A 23,960-nucleotide genomic window follows, 5' to 3' on the forward strand; every position below is an offset into this window, starting at 1 on the left:
AAAGGGTGAGCGAGTAAGTGTAAGGGAAGAGGGGAGTGAGGAGGGGGTAATGGAGAGAGGGGAGGGAGGGGTGCGAGGCCATTTGGCAACTGAAGCTCCACAAAGCAAGGGTTACACTTTCTACTCTTGTCAGAATTAACTTAGACAACAGAACACATATTTATACATGTACTTTGTTGACTTTATCACCTTAGTATTGTCTATTTTCAAAAACGACAACTGCTGTGAAAAAAGTAAATTACACCGCTGTCGACTGGATCTCCATGGTTTACAACCATCAGTTGATAAGGAACGGTTGGCTTGGCAAGCAATTAGCAATGTATACAGTGATTCATATGTATGAAGCTCTATCATATAGAAACCGTTACTACCTGTTCCAAGGCAAGAGATTTTTGATAAGGCTGAAACAAAGTGGTGGATTAAGACCCCTCCGAGGTGAACGTGGGCTTACCAAGGGTAAGCCTGTTTTTTGTTTAAATTGAACAAGCCCATTAATTATCTTCAAAAGGGGTGTTTAAATTTACCCAAACATCCAGTTTTCATTCACGCACTCCTTTGGAGTTCCCTTTGTACGCATGCAAAGTGGGGACAGCACAATCACCAGACATTGTGTTGTGGGCCTGGCTCCTTCATTGTAGCGAATGGAGGCGTTCATTATGCAGGGGGGAGGGGGGTTATCCCTAAATGAAACCATTCGTTGTGGCGAACCTTCACTATTCAAACCTTCGTTAAGCGGGGGATAACTGTACTATTGGAGGGATGTGGGAATCAAAATGTTATTGGTTGCATTTGACAAGACAGATAACTTTGGTGAATCCTCCTTGTACTTTTGAAAACATTAATGTATAATTTTTGTACTTCTTCACTCCTCACCCTAAAATATATTTTTATTAATCTGAGAATCAATAAATTGCATCAATATATTTATATTATGCTACAAATAAGAAGTTGGTGCAACATGCATTCCATGCTATTTTCTTTTCTGGCATCATTAAAGTCAGTTAAGCTGACTGTATAGCCTAGGATTATACACACTCGACTCTGAGCTGTCCAGCTGTATCCTTTCTGTCAATCTGGTGTATTGCAGGCAGGGCGAGGCATCAGAGTGTATGTGCTGTCGCTCAAATGTATGTTAAACTAGGAAGACCCTCTGAGATCATTTGTTTGTGCATGTGAAAGATGTCATGGTGTCTTTCACAAAGAGTAGTGACCAAATTCCTGCTGTTACATCAAGGGGTCATTTTATCAGCAGCAGAACTGTGTCCCCAGAAAATGATGCTACTCACACTCATGTGTTGCATATGGGGGAAGAACAAGAAAAATATTCATAAGAAGAAGAAGACAAATCAACTGCAATATTTGAATGGCCTCACAAACCAAAAATAATATATTTGGAATTTTATAAGGGTAATCCTCCAAAGCTGTCAATATCGCTTTGAGGAAGCATGCTTTCCTTTGTACTGTCTCGTCTGCCTGGTGCTTTGCATTTGGAGTGTTACATCAATGGCCATGCCGTCCTTTAGATGGACATCACACCAAGTGTTCTGTCCGATTGCAGTCACTGGAAGGTGTTAAAATGTCACTGTACTCTTTGAAATGAGTACACCATTGTGTTTTGGTACCCATGGCCAACTTCCAAATTCCTCGCCGACCCTACAGTACCCTGTGACAGAGTGGCCGCGATCTGTCTCTTGTCGGTTCTCAGATACAGGAGCTTCACAACCTCTCGTAGGATGCTCTGATGCTTTATAAAGAGTATGGAAATTGATAGACAAACATAGGCACACACCCAAAACCTTTAATCTTTTCAAAATATACTTGATCTTTAAAATCAACAACCAAGTGCTGCCAGATGGAAAAAAACAAACAGCATAACGTCCTTTCCAAAAGACAAAGCATTTCTTTTACTTTTAAGCAACAGAATGACATCGTTGTAAAACTTATTCCACGAGGAACACTACTCAGACAGTTATGTTCAGAGGTGAGAACTTTACTAACAGAACTGGTACCCTACTTTCCTCTTTAAAAGCAGAATGAAACAGCTGGATCCATTTTCCTTTCGAAGCACATGATTTGAAACTATGTATGAATTATAACTTTTGCCAGACTTTGGAAAAGTGCACATATCATCACGTGCATGGAGGGAATTGTAATCACACCATAATCATTATAGTAGTGTGCCGATAGGATCATTCCACCAGTGTGCTATCTTGCTTTCTGCTGTCATGAACGATTATATTTTTCGGTTTTGAATGTTCATGTATGTTCCACATGGTTTTTAAGATCTTTAATCAAATTGCTGTTACTGTGCCTTGAAGTCTGTGTGCTGCATCCGAGAGGACCTTGCATTTTGGGACGTGTGTTAAATCGGAAGTTTGTTGGAGTTTCTTACGTTGGAATTTATCGCACACAATCTTGAAAGTTTACATCTATTCCAATGAAATAAATTCCCTTTCCTGCACACATTTTTCACCATTCTCATCAATTTCATCCATCATGACACAACTGTCGAGCTTGCTCTGGAAAATTAACAACCTCAAATTTCCTTTCATTACCAATGATTTGCTTGCATTTCAGAATTATTTTGTAAACTGACCACTTAATACCTTCTTTTTTTTCTATTGCTTTCTCTTCCTGTCCTCAGATAATATCTGTTTGATGTCTGAGCATCATGCAAACAGCCTGGAACAATCAAAGGGCATAGGACAAGGAACGGCCGTGGGTTACGAAGCGTTGAGCGATCCTTCATGCTCAAGCAACTTTATGATGTTGGATAACCCAGAATATGTGGTGAGATACAGCCCCATGGGAACACTCCAACAGGCAAAGGTGCACAAGCAGACCGGAACCACCAGGAAACTCATGACGCCTGCTGGACAGACTGGTCAAGATAGTTATGCCATCAACTGGGGTCAACAAAAATTTGCTACATTGATCAAAGAGAACTCGAAGCCGCTAATTCAAAGGCGGCTGGATCGCTTGGTGGCAGACAAAATAACACCATATGTTCCAGAGGAAAAGAGTGAAGTTGCAGCTGTTTCTACATCTCTGAATCCTGTCATGAACTGCATCCCATTGATGGATTTACCGCAGGTGTTCCTTTCCGAGGCTAATGGGCACCATGTTCCTGTTTCTAAACCGCTGGGTCCCATAATTAGCTCAAGTCACACTCACAGGCTCAACACATCAAGACAAGGAAAAGGAGTAGGGTTGGGTGTGGGAACACCAGTAGATCATAACAGGAACATTCCAATGCTCTGCACTTTTAAAGTGAGGTCAGCAGGCACAGAGGGAATTGGAAGCATGCCACAAGTGCTTGAAAATGAAATTGCTAGTGTGGTTACCCAGATACAACAACCTGATAAAGCTTTGAATCAGGCAAACCAGGTTGTTTCCCGATGTGAGGGTGTCATGGATGCCAGTGAAGCAAATTGGGAAGACCAGATCAAAAATCAAGCCATAAACAGAACCGAAATACCAAACAGTACTAGTCTGGGGAGACAGGCAAACAAGATGGCTTGTTATAACCAGCCAATTCAGAGCCAAGCAGGACAATCAAGCATAACATCATGTCTTCCAGGTAATGGCAATCAGCTGGTTCTCCCAATGAACACAAAGCAAGGGTGTTCTCAACAGGAGTTGAAAATGCAAAACAACCCTGGAAATCAAACAAACCTGAAAAAATTCCCTGTCTGCAACAACATCAACAATAAGCAAATAGTCATCACAAACCTCCCTCCTCCTAAAAAAACATCTTCATTTTTATCAAGGGATCTCCCTCAATGCTTCCAAGGTCACCTGCCCAGCTGGCCTTGGCTGCACAATGGACAAGATGCAAAATGCAAAGTGGAGAAAGGAATTACCTGTCCCGAGGAGAATGGAAACCATATGCATTGCTATGGTACGAGAGACACATTGGTATGAAGTTGGAAGTGGGAAAATGGCAGCAAGCGTGTGCCATTCAAGAGGCCATGCTGATTTATGTTGAAGGTTTCAGTCTTTCTGCAAAGCTCCATGTTTAAAGAAATGCTTTGTACTGTCTGTTCGTAAAACTATGAAGAAATATCTGTGGCTTGTTTATCTCTTTGCCTGCAATCTCTGCAGGTTGTAAATGCTTGTCTGTTATCTCATCTGTTTCCCTCGCACCAATTTCTGCGGACATTTTGGTTCCAGTAATGGGATAACCTCCAATGTGAGTTTTTTTTTAACAATAGGGTTTGGATTTTCTGATAACATAGACCTCATAATTGTATTTTCTTCAAACAAAGGCAGCAGCTACACCACTGTAAATTATTATTTTTATACTCAAAGACTCCAAAGTAAATGTGTTGCTCAAAAGAAAACTTCCAAATTTGAAGATGCATATTGCGATTAGGTGTCAATCACCTTGTTTGGGACTAAGGAGTTATGCACTTGAAGCAAAGGCATTCCTTTATACTCCTAGATGGTGACATGACTATATTGACTATATATGGACTTGTATGCTACATATACAATAATTGGATATGTTTGTGCTCATGAATTGCGGAAGTATATCCAGGTTTGTATTTTTAACAAGGTAAGGATAGTTTTGCATGCTTTTTTTATTTTGAAGACTTATCACCTGATGGGATTTGGTAGGTTGTCGAAAGAAGGAGGGATGGATGATATGGAAGAAGGAAGGCGAGGGAGAAGAAACAAGCTGATTGCTGAGTTTCATACCATGACGACACTCAAAAGTTGCCCTCCTGTAGACATCACTTTGGACCCTTGTTGATCCTGTACATAACTTTGAAATGCTTTTTGTGAACCTCTTTGGAACAGTTTTACTTGTATCATTGCACAATATTGTCGCACATGGAAGACATGCACTGTTACATATTACGTCAAGTAAACCATCAGATTGGAATCAATTTGCTGTGAAAATCGAGATAGCGTTGTCTGCTATAAACCAATGGTAGTTTGGTTTTGGCAAACCTGGTAGCAATGCGAATGTGTATTTATTGACATAACCTGCAGTTACTTTTTGGTATAAAAATGTGACATGTAAGTATGTGAAAAGCACCAAATACCTTTTTCCTGCACTTTGTTTCATCCTGAACCCTCTGTAGCAAGTTGATCAAATTTGAGCCGAGTTTGCTCTTAGACTCTCTCTCCAGCCATACGTGTGTTCAACATGTATGTTTTGAAAAAAGAAAAATAAACCAAAAATTTCTGTGTTGTCTTTTATATTTTAAAATACCCCTTTGTTGAGCGGTGTCATATTGCTCTGTGACACGTGGCATCAATTTAAAAAGTGTGCCCATTTGTTTACTGGTGATAAAAATATGAGAAATCATTTATTTTATTCATTTATTGATGCATTATTTTCCAGAACCATAACATTTTAACACTTTGCTTGCAGGTAAGAGCTAAAGTGGTGTTCAAGTTCGTTCATGGTCGTAAGTGAAGTCGTGGGGGTGAAGGTCAGTGAGAGTGGAAGAGAAGAGGCCTGGGTATTGAAGCATGAGGTAATGATGGGGAGCACTCTTGAAGGACTGGACAGAGGGGCACAAGGCAAGACACAAAGAGAGTTAGTTCTACCAATGAGAGACTAGATGGAGGAAGGAAAGGAGATAAGCATTCAGCTTAGAATTGTAGTGGATAACTGAGTCGGTGGGATTTTGTAAGAATGCATGCGATATGGGTCGGCTGGGGGAGGACGAGAGTAGCAAGGTCAGAAGTTCGGTGATGAACACTGGTTTTGCTTAATATTAACTATTATATCGTCAGGACGTTTTTGTTTATTATCATACTTGGCTTTTAGCTCGTACAATATCCGTAACTGAAATAGGCTGCAAGCTGGAACCTGAAAATGTGGCTTCAAAAATGTTTTGTTCCAAACTCGGACTACCTTTACTACCAAGTTTTAGATTGCTAACAACATGCCCGAACTTGTGTTAAACGTTCGTCTCAAATCCTGCTTATTCTCAAACGAGGATTTCGGAGGTTGTCATGTCAAGCCAAAAAATGCCATTTTTAGTCTTCACAGCGCTGTGAAGGAATACAATTATTCCTTATGGGATATAATTGGGACTCGTAATTTTGGCCATTAATAGATCTCCATCTTTATTTCCGGATAACCGATTTTGAAAGCTTTTTGTGGTGTTGCCTTGATATAGTAAAAATATGAAAGCACAACTTGCTGTATGTCAGTGATTTTGTAAACTATTGTAAATTTCTCTAACTGAGTCCAAATATCTCAAAAATTTTGGCGATCGACCTTTAAAGGTCGGTAGACTCACACTCTGGAAGGATGCAAATCTACTTCAGGTGAAAGTTTGATGTGTGTTACTGGGCAGGTGAGGGCAGGTTCCGTCAGCGAAAATGGGTCCAGGGCTTATTGGGACCGGATCCTTAGGTGGGCAGAGTGAGATGGTACCTCTGGAAGAAAGGCTCTGTGTCACGTGCTCTGATTAATTATGGCCTAATAACAGGCCTTTAAATACTTGGGCAATGCTTTTTCATGAAAACAACACAACAAAGGCATTCCACAATCCAATTTTATTGGCAAAGTCATTTTATTTTCAATCAGTCTCGTCCCGCTATGCAAAAGTCTATTGTGACTGATCTTGGAAGTGTGAAGTAACATTTTGGTAGCCTTATCGGCGAAGCTATACAAATATTGATATATCATTCAAAAAGGGCAACGGAGGTTGAAGCCAAACTTGTTCCAGGCCTCGAAATGTTGAGCCAGACTGCAATGTTTTAAACTTCCATCACAAGTGTATAGATATTTCAAAGGGTACAATGTTATGTCTGTCAGCCATTGAACAGGAAATGCACCACTCCAATGGTTGAAGATAAGTGCAGACAACCTGAAATACAAAACAAAATTTTAACAAATTACGAGCATTTTGCACTATTCATCGACATCATCACCCTCATCTTCGTCAACTTCGACAACTCCATCACCTTGAAAGTGCTGTTGTTGTTCAGTCATGTTGTAATTTTTACAGTTCATACACCCACACAAATATGTGCAAGATAAACCAGATTTGTGACATGTGCAGAGCCCTCCTTCACAGTGTGTTTTCACACAGTTAGAATTAACAGTTCAAGGATACTCTCTGGAACTCCGTGCTGTACATGGAGAGGCCTCTACCTTTTTTGAAGATGATACTCTTCAATCTGACCAACATATGGTTTCAAGGACTGGGCGTCCTTCTTTAGCGATTCCCTTCTTGACAGACTAGCAGACTCTGTAATCTGAGCTTGAACCATGCATGATAATGTTTGTTTTGTGGTTCATACCCTGCCTGGATAAGATTTCTTCCCTGAAATCAATATTATCCCAAACACGAATAGTGTACATGTTCTAAGCAAATCCTTGGGGAATGAATGGGAATGACGAATTATCATGCACAGTGCAAGGGATTTCGGTGTTTCTTTACCATCCTTTGAAGTCAAATAAACAATATCCTGGCAGATTAATGTGAGTTTTACATCAGCATTATCATTTCCCTCAACAAAAGTTCGGGAATATCGGATCATCTGACAGTCCAACACTCCAGGCAAGAAGGTTATACAATTCAATGGGATTCATACTTTCAGCAGATGCAAGCATAACATCTGTGGCAGTTGGTGGCTATGGCCAGTCCAGAGTGGGTGTTCTTTATAAGGCATTCTTAATGAAGAACCATGCTTGGTAGATATGCCTCATTTCATCAACATCTGGTGCTCAAGCAACTGAATGATGATTTGATGGTCTCAATGACTGGGACATCTTTGTGTCGATTGCCAATAACTTCAGATGATGAACCATCTGATGGCCCTATCGAAGAGTTGTCCTTAAAACAGCCAAAAAACGTTCTTGTCGAGAGCTTGTCATCATATACAAACTAACTTCTGTCCCGCTCGGACGGTTGATAGAATACAAGCTGGGGGTAGTCTGGTTGTATCATTCCATTGAGTTTGTCCGACCTGAGGAAAACACAGAATACATTTTGAAGAAACTAGAGAAAGAAAGTCTTGCTGTCTGTCCAGAGGTAAATAATCATTCCTTTCATGTCATGAGGCAAATAGGGTTGCTGAGTCAGTTTCATTTGCCAAAGGAGTACAATCCTGGATGGGTCACCACTCTGCGACAGGTTGCTTGAATGGCCTATTACCCCAGTAAGCTGGTACTCATTTTGCTGACTTTGGAAGGATGACAGGTTGAGTCAACCCACCTGGTGTTATTTCAACAGCACAAGAGGGGCTCAAACTCAAGATCCTAAGATCTTAAGCCAGCCATCTTAACCGTTAAGCAAACACCAAGAATATCCAGAGGTAAGGGATGTTAGCTTTTTTTTTCCTCCACAATTTCAAAATTACTATAGGACCTATTGCAATGAAATTTCACCTTAAAGTGTGTATCAGCCCTGCAATTTACTCCCATACATTTAGAAGCGTTCTAAGTGGTTTTTAGATGAGGAAACCTATACATTTCAGCTCATTGGAGCACAGTTCTTCCCTCTGGGCTGTTGCCCAAAGAATTAATTTGTATATCCTGGAATCTGTAGAATATTGAGTTCCACCCCATATTGACATCTCCTGCAATGAGACTGAAGCATAACGTCTGTTGCTTTCACATGACAGACAGGTCGATGGCTTCTATTTTTTGCCACCTCTCGAGTCTATCGAAATGTGCTCCCTCAGCCCTCTGAACCTCCCCAGTACCTTTAGGATGCATGCAATCTTTCAGTAACCACCTCTGATTAAATTTCCCAAACCCAGTCTTACTGTTGAGCTCAACTCTTTTGCTTGTCCTTTTTCATTTGTAGAACAGTATGAGGCTGTTCATTCCCACTGTTCTTTCCAGAACTTCAAATCGGCATTGCACTATCTCGTGTTGTCCCCTGTGATGATGGTGCACCGCCATCTCTTGTCGTCCCCAATTCTGAGCCAGGATCTTTATTATCCCCATTAACCTTTCCAAACCCAACCATCTTACTTGCTATTTTCTGTTACCTCTTCTCTTCCCATTCCTCTGATGCGGTTCATTAATTCCCCTGATGCTTGTCCCACTGCCATTTCTACTTTGCTCTTCCATAAGCCTCGTTCCTGTAAATATATTTTTTTAACCATATTACTTGCAGGTTACTGTTTCCTATCCCCCTCTCTCCCCTCTTTACCTGTTCATTCATTCCCTTGCTTATTGTGTTCAACTGTCAATGCATTACTTTTTACCCAAGCACATCTTGCTCTTCCATGAGCTTCGATCTTGCATCGGAAAAAATTGATAAAATGTTTCTGCACAAGATATAAGAGCAATGCAATACAGTCAGCATTTTAAGGGCATTATTTGAGAAATAAGATTTCAACCTTCTCCTTTCATACTCGGAAATACCACCGTCGCTTCACTGATGGGAATACTAAAAAGAGGAGAGGGAAGGGAAAGAGCCTGAAGAGTGATGAGGAAAGGGAGAAAGAGTGAGGAGGAGGAAAGGGGGAGAGAGAGATGAGGGAAGGGGGGGAGTGAAAGCAAAGGTATCTGGCATTACCGGGTCCCTCCTCCCATGCTTCCCCTCCCTTCTCATACTCCCTCCTCCCACCCCACCCCTCCCTCTGGACTCCCATACCACCCATTCCTCTCCCCCCTCCCACAAAGGAACCCAGCATTGCTCAGGATCGAACTTACATCTATTGGACGACTACAATTAAGCATTTAAATTAAGCATGTTTCGAGACAAACATTTTCTTGATCAAGCTGAAAAATATTGAACAGAAATATCAACAAAATTTTAACACATTATTGTAATGCTTTTGGGGAGACAACATCGAATGTTTTCCATCAAGAACATGTACATTGTTTGGTGTTCCAACTCGAAAGCAGCCCACATATAGTTAAACATGTGAAAAAGATATTCGAAATCTGTTTTGGTGTCAGACAATTGGAACACACTCTCTAAACAATTATACGGGTATATGGACGAAAATCCCCTGTTTAAAATTTTTCACAAGGTGGACATTTTGAGAAGTTAATTCAGATGGTAACATTTTATCGACAAATTCTTATATCACTATTGAGAGTTATGTCATTAGATGACCAGAAAAATTACCTTTAAATCGATGTTTAGGTTGTGTTTGTACTATTTTGATTCGCGCATTTAAGAGGTCACATGACTTCTTTGCCTATCCTACCAATCGTTGGAAGTAATTTTTCACATCCGATAATATGTTTGATGATCAGAGCTCACCACCTCCCCAATTATATGGGTACCCAAGCTGAAATCTGAAAATAATTGGGCTTTTTATCCCTTAATATGGAGAAGGTGGAAACAAAGCCTTCTTTCAATAAATACACTTATGTGCTTAATTATAAGAATCGGTAATTACTGAAATTTTCATATTTCACTCAAGATTTCGAAACTTATTCTATTTAGAACAGCAGCTGCGATCCTCAAATCAGATGACAGATTGCGATTATATACTTTAATTCGTCCGTGAGAAGCCATCGTGGAAAATTGCATCATATCATGCATATAATTGCTCCAAGCTCCTAATTTGAAAACTATAGTACCTACAAAAGTGATGTACACAGGGATTCATAGGTATGAATATCAGGCATTCGATGGTGTGAGTGAGGAAAGTGAAAAAAAAAGTTTTGAGCGCTTAATTGTGCAGAAACCATTGCAGCCTGTTTCAAGGCAAGGCAATTTTGAGCAGGCCAAAACAAGCTTAAGACCCCTGTGAGGGATAACAGCTTACCAAGGATAGTCTTTTTTGTTTTAATTTAATCTGGCTGTTAATTAGGAATGACGGAGGAATTTCATAACAAAGGTAAGATTGTATAGGGTAGCATGGTCGGTGGATGAGCAGAAGACATCTCGATGTAGTTTAAGTCAGGAAACCGTCAGCTTGAGATTGTTACATGTCACCACACAGGGGGTTGGTGCTGTGTTAATTAGGTAGGGATTAAGGCTAATTTCTCCCAGTATGTGATTGCCCCCTGTGACCTTTTCCTATGTTTTTGCATTGACAAAACTGGAAATAAAAGAACCACGCTTTCAACAACAACAACAAAGCTGAACATTTCCGAGCAGGCAAGAAATCCCGCCTTCTCGGCTTTGTGCCAACAAGCCACACCCTGAGGCTTCTGATTGGTCAGTGTGACATGAGAGAAAGGGAACATGATCAGAGAGGAGCTATTTGGGTGAGGTATGTGGTGGAGATGGAAGGCTCTCGCTCACTGGCTTCTCCACGACACGCTGAAGAAGGCCGCGTGATTCGTGTGTTCATGCTGTGTGAATTTGCCTATGTGCTGGAGCAAGATGCTTGGCATGACTGTTCGGCTGAATCCTAAAGTATACGTTTACGAGAAAGAAAGCAGAAGAAGAGCACGCCTCATGGCCGTATCTCAGGGCCTCAGAAATCGTCCTGTCGTATGGTCAAGGAGAAAGGTGGCGACCATTTCCAGCGAGTGGACCTGGTGCAAGAGAGGAACGGGGTCAGCACATTCGTCATGAGAAGAAACTGTACGAAGGTTTGTGACCCCTTAACAAAGGAGGACCTCCCGTGCGAATTACCACGTGCGTTTCCCGCCCGGAGAGTGGCTCAGCACCATTTTTGGATGTGGTTTGCCATGCAGGACGACGCGGTTCGATAACCAAGCTCTTCGAAGATCATCTCTGGATGAAGCTAAGTGCCAGAATAAAGGGAGGGATTTTCTTCTATTTTATCTTTCCCCTTGTCTGTTTCTGTATCTGCATGGAGGAACCTCAAAGTTATCTCTAGTTTACCTCGCGTTACATTACCTCATGCTTTGATTTATGTTTTTATTATTCTGCTTTGATTTATTTCCATTACGAAACTTTGATTTACTTTAATGAAACCCTTATTTATTAAATTTGTTTGCCTCTGTCTATTCGTCGTGGGTTTGAGTATAAACACATGTGCATCCGTCTGCTTCGCATCATTGCCACCCTCCATCCTGAGAGCGCTGTAATCTCCAAAGATCACATGTTCGCCTCCATGGTAGAACCGTTCGGCTATCTGCCCAAGTCGGTCTTAACTGGGGTGGACAAGACAATACTTTAATAAGTCCGTGAGAAGCCATCGTGGAAAATTGCATCATATAATGCATAAAATCGCCCCCAAGCTCCTAATTTGAAAACTATAGCACCTCTAAAAGCGCTGTATACAGGGATTCATAGGTATGAATATCAGGTATTCGATGGTGTGAGTGAGGAAAGTGAAAAAAGGAAAGTTTTGAGCGCTTAATTATCCAGAAACCATTGTGGCCTGTTTCAAGGCAAGGCGATTTTGAGCAGGCCGAAACAAAGCCGATTTAAGGGTAAGGGATAGCAGCTGACCAAGGATAAAGCTTTTTTGTTGTTTTAATTTAATCAGGCTGTTAATTATCTTCAAAAGGGGTGTTTAACTTTACCCAAATAGGGACAGAATTTGGAACTTGTTCATGGTGCTGGCGATAGCTCGCCGACTCTTCACGAAGGTCACCATGGGGTCTCCAATGTCCACAAAATAATGCCAGCAGATATGGGAAGGCAGTTTAATATCCATCTGAGGGACAGCGCACACAATGATGAATCACCTTGCTAAAGCTGTGTCGGAATTTGAACCCAACTAGACGGTTTAGAGGTAAGTGTGCGTACCTCTAGGCCACGCTGCCAGCCTAATATTGCAATGTTGTTTCATATGCAGCCTCTGGTTGCTGGTTACATCATTGTTCTGGAAGTGCGGCTGTGCCACTGATGCAGTGCCCCTGTTACCAGCAAGCTGGAACTCATTTTGCCGACCTCAGGAGGGTGATAGGCTGAATCAACCCACCTGGTGTTATTTCAACAGTAAGACTCAGCCTCAAGACCCTAAGATCTTAAGCCAGCCTCCTTAACTATTAAGGCATATATTAACACCATTCACAATATTGCAATGAAATAATTCAAACAAATTTACAAAATCGTTGAAATTTTAAATAGCTATGTTTTGTTTATGGAATGTTGAAAATAGTCGAAGGCAAAGTACCATCAGCTGTTGCTTGCATCATGGCATTCCATTTTGTCAATATAAAAAGGTCAAAACTACATTGCGTGTTTAGCAGTGCATTTTACATTACCCAATATAGCAATTTAAACACTGCAACCATTTTCTCTCATCATCCACCACATTATCCCACATTTGGAAAATTGTACATCCTTGGTACAGGAATTTGATCGTCATCAACTTATTGTCCTCTCATGTCGAAGTATGAAAAAAAAAGTATCTCACCGACATCAGGAAATACTGACTTTGCATTCTGAAAATTATCCAGCTATATTTAGAGATGGTCTTCAATTTTATTTTTAGATCACGATCGGCAAACAGCATCGGGTTTACAAATTCGCAACGGGTATATGGGGAGATGGATATTCGGAGGATCGAGAAGAGGAATAACACAAAATGAGTAACAATGGGCCAGACAGCAGCAGAATGGGCAAGAATCAGCTTGTGTCGACCTCAAGAGGTCACGTGCCCCCAGGATTCCCAATAAAATGATAAACTTGGAATGGTGGGACCTGTGAGAATTTCAAAAAAGGAAGTAAATATGTAGCTTTCGTTGAAATGCCATGCTCAGTACATATCAGATTCATTTGCAAAATGGCTGTTGACCTTTTGATGTCATAATTATCCAATTGAAACGCGAGTTTTGGTGTGACTCCAACAAAGCAGATATTGGATGAAATCAACAGGACGTTAATTGAGGTATGCTATACGAAAAGATATAATGTTAATGTGGACAGATGGATCGATGGTGTGCTTTGGGATATGTCCCGGGGAACTTATTTCCACCTTTGCCAATCAGAATGATTCTTCATTACCCCGCATGTGAAGCGAAAACCGGAGTTAAGCAATTGCTTCCCTCTGTCTGTCTGTCTACAGACATCAGTTTATGATGGAGGAACAACTTAATATCAATTTAATTTTATATTTTGAACACTGTATAACACGAATCAGAACATGATCCTGCAATGTAGCAGTACTTTGGCTCAGAATTTGGCAAATTGTCTGGAATCTCGTCACGAGCATGCATGCATGCACGGAGGAGTAAGGTAATTGTTTCTTTCTGCCTGTCTGGCAGTCAAACGAAATTGTTTATTGTTTTGGAAACGTCACAAGGGACACAAAAACAGGTACAAATGACTAATATAATGTGATATTACGATAAGGCGGTGTAAACGGGTCAGGTATGGGAGCATGCGCCGGAGCAGCACGCTGCTGCGTTCACTTTCTGCTGGGACTCCAGGAGTCTCCGTCTGGCTATCCCCAAGGAAGAAGACTGGCCCATCCCCATCTCCTTGAGATGATGATCAATCTGCTGCAACCACGAGGCACATGGTCGGCCCATTGGCCTCTTCCACTCACGAGGCTCCCTTGCTGAGAGAATCTGGAGAGCACAATCAGCATCAGGAAAACGAGCCACACGCCCATACAGCCGCAGCTGGTGCTTACTGACTATACAGGTAACAAATCTCATTTGCGTCTCTCTTAGCAACTGCTCATATGACACAAAGTCTGACCAGCGATAGCCAAGGATTCTCCGAGGAGATCTGTTGCCAAAGGAATTAAGTCTCCATTTCCGATGCCTGGTCAGAGTCTAAGTCTCACAACCGTAGAGCAAGACTGGAAGCATCAAGAACCTGAAGACTTGGACTTTCCTCCTCCTGCATAGGTACCGCAGCACCATACCCCATGATCCAGTGAATGCATGACTCCCCAGGCCCAAACCAGACATCTGTTGACCTCTGGATCACAGCCAGCAGAGACAGGAATATCACTGCCAAGGAAAGTGAATCTCTCCGTGACCTCAACATACTCGCCACAAACAGGTACAGACAAGATATCAGCATCCAAAATGTCAATGAAAGCCTGGATCTTAGTTTTGACCCAGGAAGCACGTAATCCCAGCAGCTCCAACACCTCACTAAGCACCTCGAGGGCACCCAAAAGGATGTTTAGAGCCTCCGCAAAGATGACTGCATCGTCGGTGAAATCAAGGTCAGAGATCTTGATATTCCCAAACGATGCACCACAACTTGATCTCTCTGACATCCTACCCAGAATCCAGTCCATAGAAGCGCTGAAAATGTGGGAGCCAGAACACACCCTTGATGACCTCCAGTAACAACTGGAAAAAAGTCAGAGGTAGTATCACCACATCTCACAGCACTCTCAGTGCCAGGGTATAGTTCACACATCAGATTGATCAGTTTTGGTAGCACCCCACAAAGACTCAGAATCCTCCAGAGGACATCCCAATTCACTGAATCAAATGCTTTTCAGAGATCAACATAGGCTGCAAGCAGCCCCTGCCGAAACTCTTCTCTGCGTTCGGTGAGGACCCGAAGAGCAAGGATATGGTCAATCGTTGACCTTTGGTGTAAAGACTGGCTGCTCTGGAGGCTGGTGCTCAAGCAGATGGTGGCGAACCCTATCAAGAATTATCCAAGCAAAGACCTTGCCCAGCACTGAAAGCAGCATCACCTTTCGGTAGTTGTTGCAGTCTTGACGGTTATCCTTCCCTTTCCAGAGAGGGACAACAAGGCCCATCTTCCAGTCAGTTGGGATGATGCCTGTTTTCCAGGCAGAGCACAGAACTGCATGTAACAACACGAGTGCAGCATTTCCACCAGCCTTGAGAAGTTCAGCATGGATGCCACAGATCCCAGGAGCTTCAACCCCATTCAACTGGTTCACTGCAGCCCATGTTTCCACAAACGAAGGTGGACCACAATTGATTGGAGGGTCAACAATAGGATTAGCAACACCCGTGACATCCAACTCAACAACTGGTGGATCAGCCTGGTACAACCGCTCAAAGTAACCGGCCCAGCGGGCCTTCACTTCGGACTCCTCTGTCAAGAGGGCACCACACCTTGCTCTAACTGCAGTACACCAAGGGATGGTCTTGGAAGAACGCAATGTGTGAATTCCCCTGAAAGCAGGACGAGAATCATTTGACCACAGGTGATGCTCAACCCCCTCACACATTCCTCACCCATAGGCCTCCTTGTCCACCCTCAGCACATGTCCAGATTTTCACCTCAGCACCCTGAAGAGCTCTGCTCTACCATTCAGCCTGGCCCTGTGACTCTGGTCAATGGTATCCAGTGTCCCTTGAGAGTCAAAATTCTTCTTCGCCCGACAGTGAGTTCAAGACATCCACTGGCAACATCAAGGACGGTGGTCTTGAAGGCACTCCACAACTCTCCAGGATCCCCCAAAACTCCCGGACCCCGAAATCTCTATTCAGCCTGTTCACAAACTCCTCAGCTACCATCTCATCCTTGAGATTGCCAACATCCAACCTAGGCTGGGATGGTACCATTCTCCTGGATTTAAGCTGAAACTTCAGCGTTGATATAACAAGCCTGTGGTCAGTATTGAGGAACTGAGCACTCCGGTAGACCCTGCAGTTCTGGACCATCCTCCAACAACCATCAACGAGCACATGGTCAATCTCCTTTGCCACACCGCCAGCGTTGGAATACCAAGTCCAGCGATGATCTTGTGGGCGCTGAAACCATGAACCATCCACCCTATGTCCATGACTTCTTGCAAAGTCAAGGACCTTAGTGCTGTTCTCGTTCACAATTTCAGACCCATGGGGATCAACACACACCTCATAACCATCCCTATCAGTTCCTGTCGATGCATTGAAATCAACCAAGACTAGAAGTGTATCTCTTCTGGGGCACTGATCAACCACAGACTTGAGCATGGCATAGAACGCGTCCTTCATGGTTAGATCAATTGCCTCAGTCGGAGCATAAACAGAGACCAAGGAAATGACACCCAAAGATTGACGAATCGTTCATCTCATAATATGCTCATTGTCCTCTGTTACCTCAATTATTAATGGAGTCAGCTTATTGGACAAAACGACAGCAACTCCTTGGGCATGGTAACCATCAGAGCGACCAGTCCAATAGCAGGTGTAACCACCCGCCATGATCTTGCTGCAATCTGGTCTCCGAACCTCGGAGAGTGCTGCGATACCGATTTCTTAAGACTTGAGCTCAGATGATAACAGACACAGGTGATAATCCTCTCTTAGGGATCGGACATTCCAGGCACCCACCCGAAGGGACCACCTCAGGTTAACCCAAGGAGACCACCGTGTGGTGGACGACACCTCAGCACCACCCCGACACACACTACTACAATCATGCCTTGGTAGGTTACCCCATGGTTTTCTTCCTATCATCAAAGCTTGGGGGTCTTGAAGGCTTTGTCCTAATCCCATCATCCAGTGAGCTGCCCTGCCAAGGGCAGTTGCACAGGAAGTACTCCCATGGAGTGGGTTTTCAGATTTCTTTGTCACACGTTTTGTATGATGAAGGGTTTTACGATGGCCGGAGTGTAAATCCTGCCACCAACCTTCGAAAAAAAAAAAAGTAACCCAACTGCAGGAGGATGACCGCAGACACAGTTGGGCACTTGATATGGATGGCCATTGGCTCACAAGAAGCTCCTCCACCCAAAAATGGTGCACACCCTGTACCATTTTTCATACCGTAGGGATTGAAAAATTTGGTGGAAAAACAGGTTTTGTTTTTGGTCCTGCTGGGTGTCCATATTATACACCCTCTTCACCGAGAAACTTCATGGGGGAGACCGTTTTGTCACCACCAACCCGACCATAAAACAGGTGTGTGCAGGTTTACATGGTACCTGTGGCAAGTCACAGATCTAATCTGACCTGATCTGACAAAAAGTGTAAAAGATGGGGCATCAACGGCAGTAAACTTCCAATAAAAGTTTGTTTTTTTTCTTCTGCTTTTAAATCCTTCATTTTATTTCAATCCAATTATATACTTGAACACTGGAGAGCATTAATCGCCTTGATGGCACTTCCTAAAACCCCCAGTTTTGCAGCACTTGAACAAAATAAAACACAATTTTCACACCATCATTTGTCGCTCGTGTTGTCTGCACTGTCGGAAATTCAAACACAAATTTCGAAATTCAGGAAAAATTGCAGATCGGAGGAAATATCGATCATGCTTGGAAACGTAAAGCAAGACTTCAAAGGGGAACCCAAATGCAAATTTTTTTTTCTGAAAACCATTGAGAATCATGAATCATTGTCTAATTTGAAGGGAAAAAAAGTTGAGTTTTTTTTTGCCAATCACAAAGTGTTGATAAAAGCCGTACAGTGTCGATTTTCCATTTCAACTGTGACGTCACATTATGAATTGACCTTGATCCAAATGGCGGTTTTACATCGAGAAACAGTGTATTTCGAGCTCACATTCTGATACTGATTCCACCATCATTAGCAACACCGAAGGTTCTCAGAATGATGAAACAGATCATTTGGATTTTGAAGAAGTATTGGAGAAAAAAAATTAGTAACGGAAACACTTTGGGGGGAATTGTGGAACCATATAGTTTTGAGCCTTGAGTGAGCGATTGGAGAGCAACAAAGCGGAAGTGTTATTGAGGATGAAAATGCTGGTCACATGATCACTTCATCTCGGTAGGGTTTGATTTTCCGTTCAATTGATTGTTTATAAGGGAGAGATTTTGTATGAATTGATAAATCGGTTTATATATTGTTCGAGCAGAAATATCCGTCAGCGCTCGACTGCACGGACACCGCCTGGGTAAACTCAGGTATCGCAGAGAAAATGGGTGACAAATGCTATGGTCCACTGGTGCGCCAGCTGACAAGGTGTTTTGTATGCTATGGGATTGTCCCATGTCATAATTTCCCGAGACGCGATTTGTCTTTGTGTGTGTGCCGTGTCCCACCCTCATGTCCATAAGGTGTCGATGTCCCTCCCCAGTGGATGGGGGATTGTGAAGGGGGGGAGGTGAGAGGAAGTGTGGGATGGTGCTGAGTATTATGGGGGATTGCGGGGGGGGGATTGCGGAAGAGGAGTTGTGTGGGATGGTGGTGCTTATTGAGGATTCAATGCTTTGTTTCCTTCAGTAGTGATCAAGAATGTGTGTGTGTGTGTGTGTGTGTGTGTGTGTGTGTGTGTGTGTGTGTGTGTGTGTGTGTGTGTGTGTGTGTGTGTGTGTGTGTGTGTGTGTGTGTGTGTGTGTGTGTGTGTGTGTGTGTGTGTGTGTGTGTGTGTGTGTGTGTGTGTGTGTGTGTGCGTATAAACATAATTAGGAATTCTCCTCTGGTGATCACAAAGATTTTGTAACTGGTAAAGAAGGTCCACTTTGGGAAAGGCAACCAACACTCACCATAATATGCTGCTCCTGCAGTTGCCTTCTCTTTTGCACAAACCAAAGCTGGAATATAGTTCATATTAAATGTGAGAGTTTTCGACTTCCCGAAGTTACTTTTGTCCCAGGCTTGGAATTTGCTGTTCCCTGATAGCTGACAATCTGTTGATAGGAAACGTCCATACAAACGGGATTCACACCAGCTTCCTTGTGGCAGGATGCCTGAGGAGTAGACGGATATCTATCTATTAACTGCACACAGAACAAAGGAGGGGGATAAATTGAGAGACAGAAAGTGTAGGGGATGTTTGAGGAGTGGGGAGAGAGGGAAAACAAGTTTGAGAGGAGTTGGGAGTAATGAGGAGAAGGGAAATAATCATGAAAGGAGAAGGAGGGGGGCGAGAAATGTTGAAATCTGCCATATTTATTTATATAATAAATATATCCTCCTGGAGGTCTTAACGCAAGACCACACTAAACTAGTGAGTGTGGGCTTCGGTTAAATCCCCAGGGTTGTGGTTCCAATCCTCTGTCTCTACACGGTTGTAAAATGGATGTCCTTCGCATTACCATGACCTGGTTCCCAAGTGGAAATTTTTCACATGTTAAACCACATACACAGAATCACATCACCACATTGAGAGCTCAGGTCTGTTAATGGTTGAGCTGGCTGGCTCAAGATCGTAGGGTCTTGAGTTTGCGCCATTGTCGTGCTGTCGAATTAACACCTGGTGGGTTGTCTCAGCCTGTCATCCTGTCGAGGTCGGCAAAATGCGAACCAGCTTATTGCAAAATGGGGGCACTGCATCAGTGACACAGCCGTATATGCACAGCTCCCAGCAATGATGCAACCAGCAGCCATAGGCTGCATACGAAATGATGATTATTATTACTGGCTCAGTAATACCACCTGAGGTTATCAAGTAGTTGCAGGTAATATGAGGAGAAATTGCTCATTTCACCAAGTCATCCAGCATCTCCTACGATTATTGTGCAGCCATGTTTATAGGATCTCATGAGGTTCCACATCGTTACGTAGAGCAGGAGTGATACTGAAAAACCTCGTACATTTTGTTATTTGTTTCATATGCAGCACATGTCTGCACAGAGCAGCATTTGCTGGGGGCACTGCTGCACCACTGATGCAGTGCCTTCCTGTCGGCTCTGCCCATAGCAGTCATTTGGAATTTGTTCAGGGTGGCAGCGACAACTCTCCTACCCAGCAAGGCGTTGGTGCTACCTAAGCAGTCTCCTTGGCTATTGGGTACAATCCTGGACGGGTCACCACTCCGACACAGGATACCAGCAAGCAGGCACTCATTTTGCCGACCTCGGAAAGATGACAAACAGAGTCAATCCCACCTGGTATTAATTCAACAGCCGAGCAGAATTTGTACTCAGGTTCTTAGGATCCCAACCCCACCACCCAAACCATTAAGCCACCACCAGGCATAAATCAGAACCAAAATACCTTAAATGGTGATCCATCTGCCATGAATGAAAGAGAACCTGTCGTTTTGGGCCTTACTCTTTGTCGGAACAAAACACCGCCTCGGTCTTTATTTTCTGTCTCGTTTTTCTTTCCCCATCTCTTTTGTATTTTATATTGTTTTGTAGAATTAAATTGGGGGGGGGGGTGACATTTTAAAGCTTTGCTTAAGACTAATATAACCCCTCCTGTATAATGATTCATCAAAATATGAATATTGTTATGTCCATCTATGAGTATTGTACCAAATCAAATTGTTTATTGTTTGGGAATAAATATCAACCGATCTTTCATTCACGGCACATCAAACCGTTAAAGATTTTTTTTTATTTCTTATTTGTTTTAACCTCATTTAATAAATTGGAAAATATTTAAAGTCACAGAAAGATGTAAATTGTAAGATCTCTAATCAGTGCTGCTCCTATGGGCTTGCAGGATAGCCGAAGGAAATACACACCTGTCTTTGAGTTGTCTCGCCTGGGTTCGAATCCAGGTCCAGTTATAAACTATCATCCTTGTGTTTCACAGGCAGAGTGATTGATCAATGTGTGTGCTGTTTCTCATATGGATGTTAAACGTGAGTCCTGTCTGCTGACATTTGTTGGTGAATGTTAAAGATCCAAAAAGCATGTCACTATATCATGGGAACAAACATATGAGAACGAATACCCCAAATATTTGGGTAATCCCAAAGGATTTACAAACTTTCAATTTAATAGCAACTTTCCAGGAAAGCATGGTGTTTGTAAATTGAGATATCATTGAGAGTCTGGAGACAGGACTTGATGCAGGCCTACCTCCATTATTGATGGCATGATGAGAGATGGTGTGGGGGCTTGTGGATGGATGTGAGAGCAACTCTAAGCTGGAGGTGCTTGTTGTAGCTAGGTTGATCTTATTGATGATTCCTGATTCTTATTGATGGTTGGTCATGTTTTTGCAGTCGTTGTTGTTTTGATGTCGGCTCCATTGCAGAAGGCTCAGTAATATGGCTCCCAATTTATGCTGGTCAGTCACGTGTCTAATACAAGGGGTGTCACTGTATTCTCTATGTGAACAGTATTCACGATATATCTTGTTACTATCAGTTGTTTATTAATCGTAAATGGGGTATATGATAAATTCTTCATTCTTCCACTTTTTCTGAGAGTCTGCATGTTTACTTACATGGGCAGTTGAAAAAGTGTTGTGTGTGTGTGTGTGTGTGGCGGGGGGGGGTCGGGGGAGCACGACCCTCCCCCCCCCCCCCGCTTCCTACGCCGTAGCCTTATACCATGCAGGAACAAATAAGCACAATCTGTTGTCGTAGTAATGACAAAGGAACTGTGGCTGCCAGATTTATAAAATGTGTTGATGCACAATAGTGGGGCAACTTAGCTAAATATAGCATAACAATTGTGCATTTTGTGAGGAAAGCAGTAAATTTGGAACACTAGTAGCCCATCATATTATGAACAGATTTGGATATTGGGCCATCTCAAATTCAACCGCTGATGGCTGTGGCAGCCATTTTTTAAAATGGCCACCAGTGGTTATTGTTATGACACATATCTGCTTTATTGGAGAGGAATGCAGGTTGATAGTGATAGTTTATTTACTAATAAAGGTCCAATAATGGTTAAAGAAAGTAGCAATTTCATTTGGTTGAGAAAAATAAGTTAAAGTGGACTAATTCGCCTTATTAAGATACAGATTCTGAATGAAAACCAATGATAAACATTCGTAGCACTATTGGCTTGGCACATGGTAGTAGAAGTGGTGTGCGTGCATATTGACCCCGGAGTCGCGCATGGTTGAGTTGCCAGCTTACACTTGTTGAGTCGATTCATTGTTATTTTGTTCTGTGCCCATAGAGTTCTCTGTGCTATCCCATTGTTAAACGTAGTTCATCAGGTTGAGTTGTGTTTGCGGGGTGCAGTTTGGTCATAGGATTATCTCAGTCACGAATTACCGGGTTACGAGGTTCTGCATGTATTTCCGTTCTGCCTTCACGGCACCAGTTCCAGTTTGCTACTGAGTTTTGAAGAGTTCTTTGCTTTGAAGAGTTCTCCAATGTCCAATCAGAGGCTCCTGATACCACTAGCCTAGTTCTTGATGGGACAGACATTGTCCAGATGCTGAAGCCTGCAGTAGCCAAGAACTTTGATGACTATTCCCAGGATGTCTTCATACCGTACCTGTCAACAAAGCTTCAGACTGTGTCACGCCTGAACCTGGTCTGGGACCGCTACGTTGCTGATTCACTGAAAGGCAGTGCAAGATCAAAGTGTGGAAAAGGAGTGCGTAGACGCGTGGTCGGAGCAGCAGTTATACCTGGAAACTGGCAGAACTTCCTCCTCCGAGTGGACACCAACAAGACCGAGCTATTCAAGCTCCTATCAGAAGCTATCTTCAGGTAGTTTGACCAGGATGACAAGCAGCTGGTTATCACTGATGGAGAGGCAGTCCTGAGCAAGCCACAGCTGCTAGACCTGGCCTTGCTTGCCCCATGCAGCCACGAAGAAGCTGACAGTCGAATGTTGTTGCATGCATCCCATGCAGCCAACCATGGTCACCACAATATACTGATCAAGACAGTTGACACCGATGCTGTTGTGTTGGCTGTGTCAGTGGCCCAGGGACTGCAACCAGAAGATGAACTGTGGCTAGCATTTGGCACTGGGAAGAGTTTTCGATACCTGACAGCCCACGAAATAGCAGCTGGCCTAGGACCAGAGAAGGCACAGGCACTCCCAATGTTTCACGCTCTGACTGGGTGTGACACTGTATCTAGCTTTGCTGGACATGTTAAGAAGACTGCTTGGACAATCTGGACCGTTCTGCCAGAACTTACAGACGCACTGCTGAAGCTATCCTTTGCACCAAGTGGCATACCAGACGATGTCATGCACATCATCGAGAGGTTCGTCATATTGCTCTATGACAGAACCAGCACGTGCAACGACATTGACAAGGCCCGGAAGAAACTCTTCGTGAAGAAGAACAACGTGCAGCTGATCCCGCCAACCAAGGTAGCTCTGGAGGAGCATGTGAAGAGGGCGGCCTACCAAGGAGACCATGTGTGGGGTCAAACACTGCTACCAACGCCAGAGCTGCCTCCTCCATCCAGCTGGGGCTGGGTCAAGAATGACGAGGGGGTGTGCGAGCCACACTGGACGAAGCTATCCAAAGCAGCGCACACCTGCTATGAGTTAGTATCGTGCAAGTGCAAGAAGAGCTGTCTGAAGCGTTGCAAGTGCAAAAAGGCCGCACTTGAATGCACAGCTTTGTGTGTGTGTGTGTGTGTGTGTGT

The 23,960-nt window shown here is 43.1% G+C and overlaps 2 protein-coding genes across 2 annotated transcripts in view; both read left to right on the plus strand.

Annotated features, from left to right (window-relative positions):
* Window positions 1-5,194, plus strand: part of LOC147021817 (receptor tyrosine-protein kinase erbB-4-like) — a 504,112-nt gene extending 498,918 nt beyond the window's left edge. Inside the window, exon 27 of the mRNA XM_085892208.1 lies at window positions 2,645-5,194. Coding sequence (XP_085748334.1) covers window positions 2,645-3,924 — 1,280 coding nt within the window. The 3' untranslated portion in view covers window positions 3,925-5,194. The remainder of the gene's footprint in view (window positions 1-2,644) is intronic.
* Window positions 1-23,960, plus strand: part of LOC147021819 (uncharacterized) — a 389,465-nt gene that overhangs the window by 67,331 nt on the left and 298,174 nt on the right. The gene's annotated exons all lie outside the window — the stretch shown is intronic.

The sequence above is a fragment of the Eptatretus burgeri genome, chromosome 8 (genome assembly GCF_056783735.1).
Source record: "Eptatretus burgeri isolate ZD-2024b chromosome 8, Ebu_testis_v1, whole genome shotgun sequence".
Taxonomy (NCBI): domain Eukaryota; kingdom Metazoa; phylum Chordata; class Myxini; order Myxiniformes; family Myxinidae; genus Eptatretus; species Eptatretus burgeri.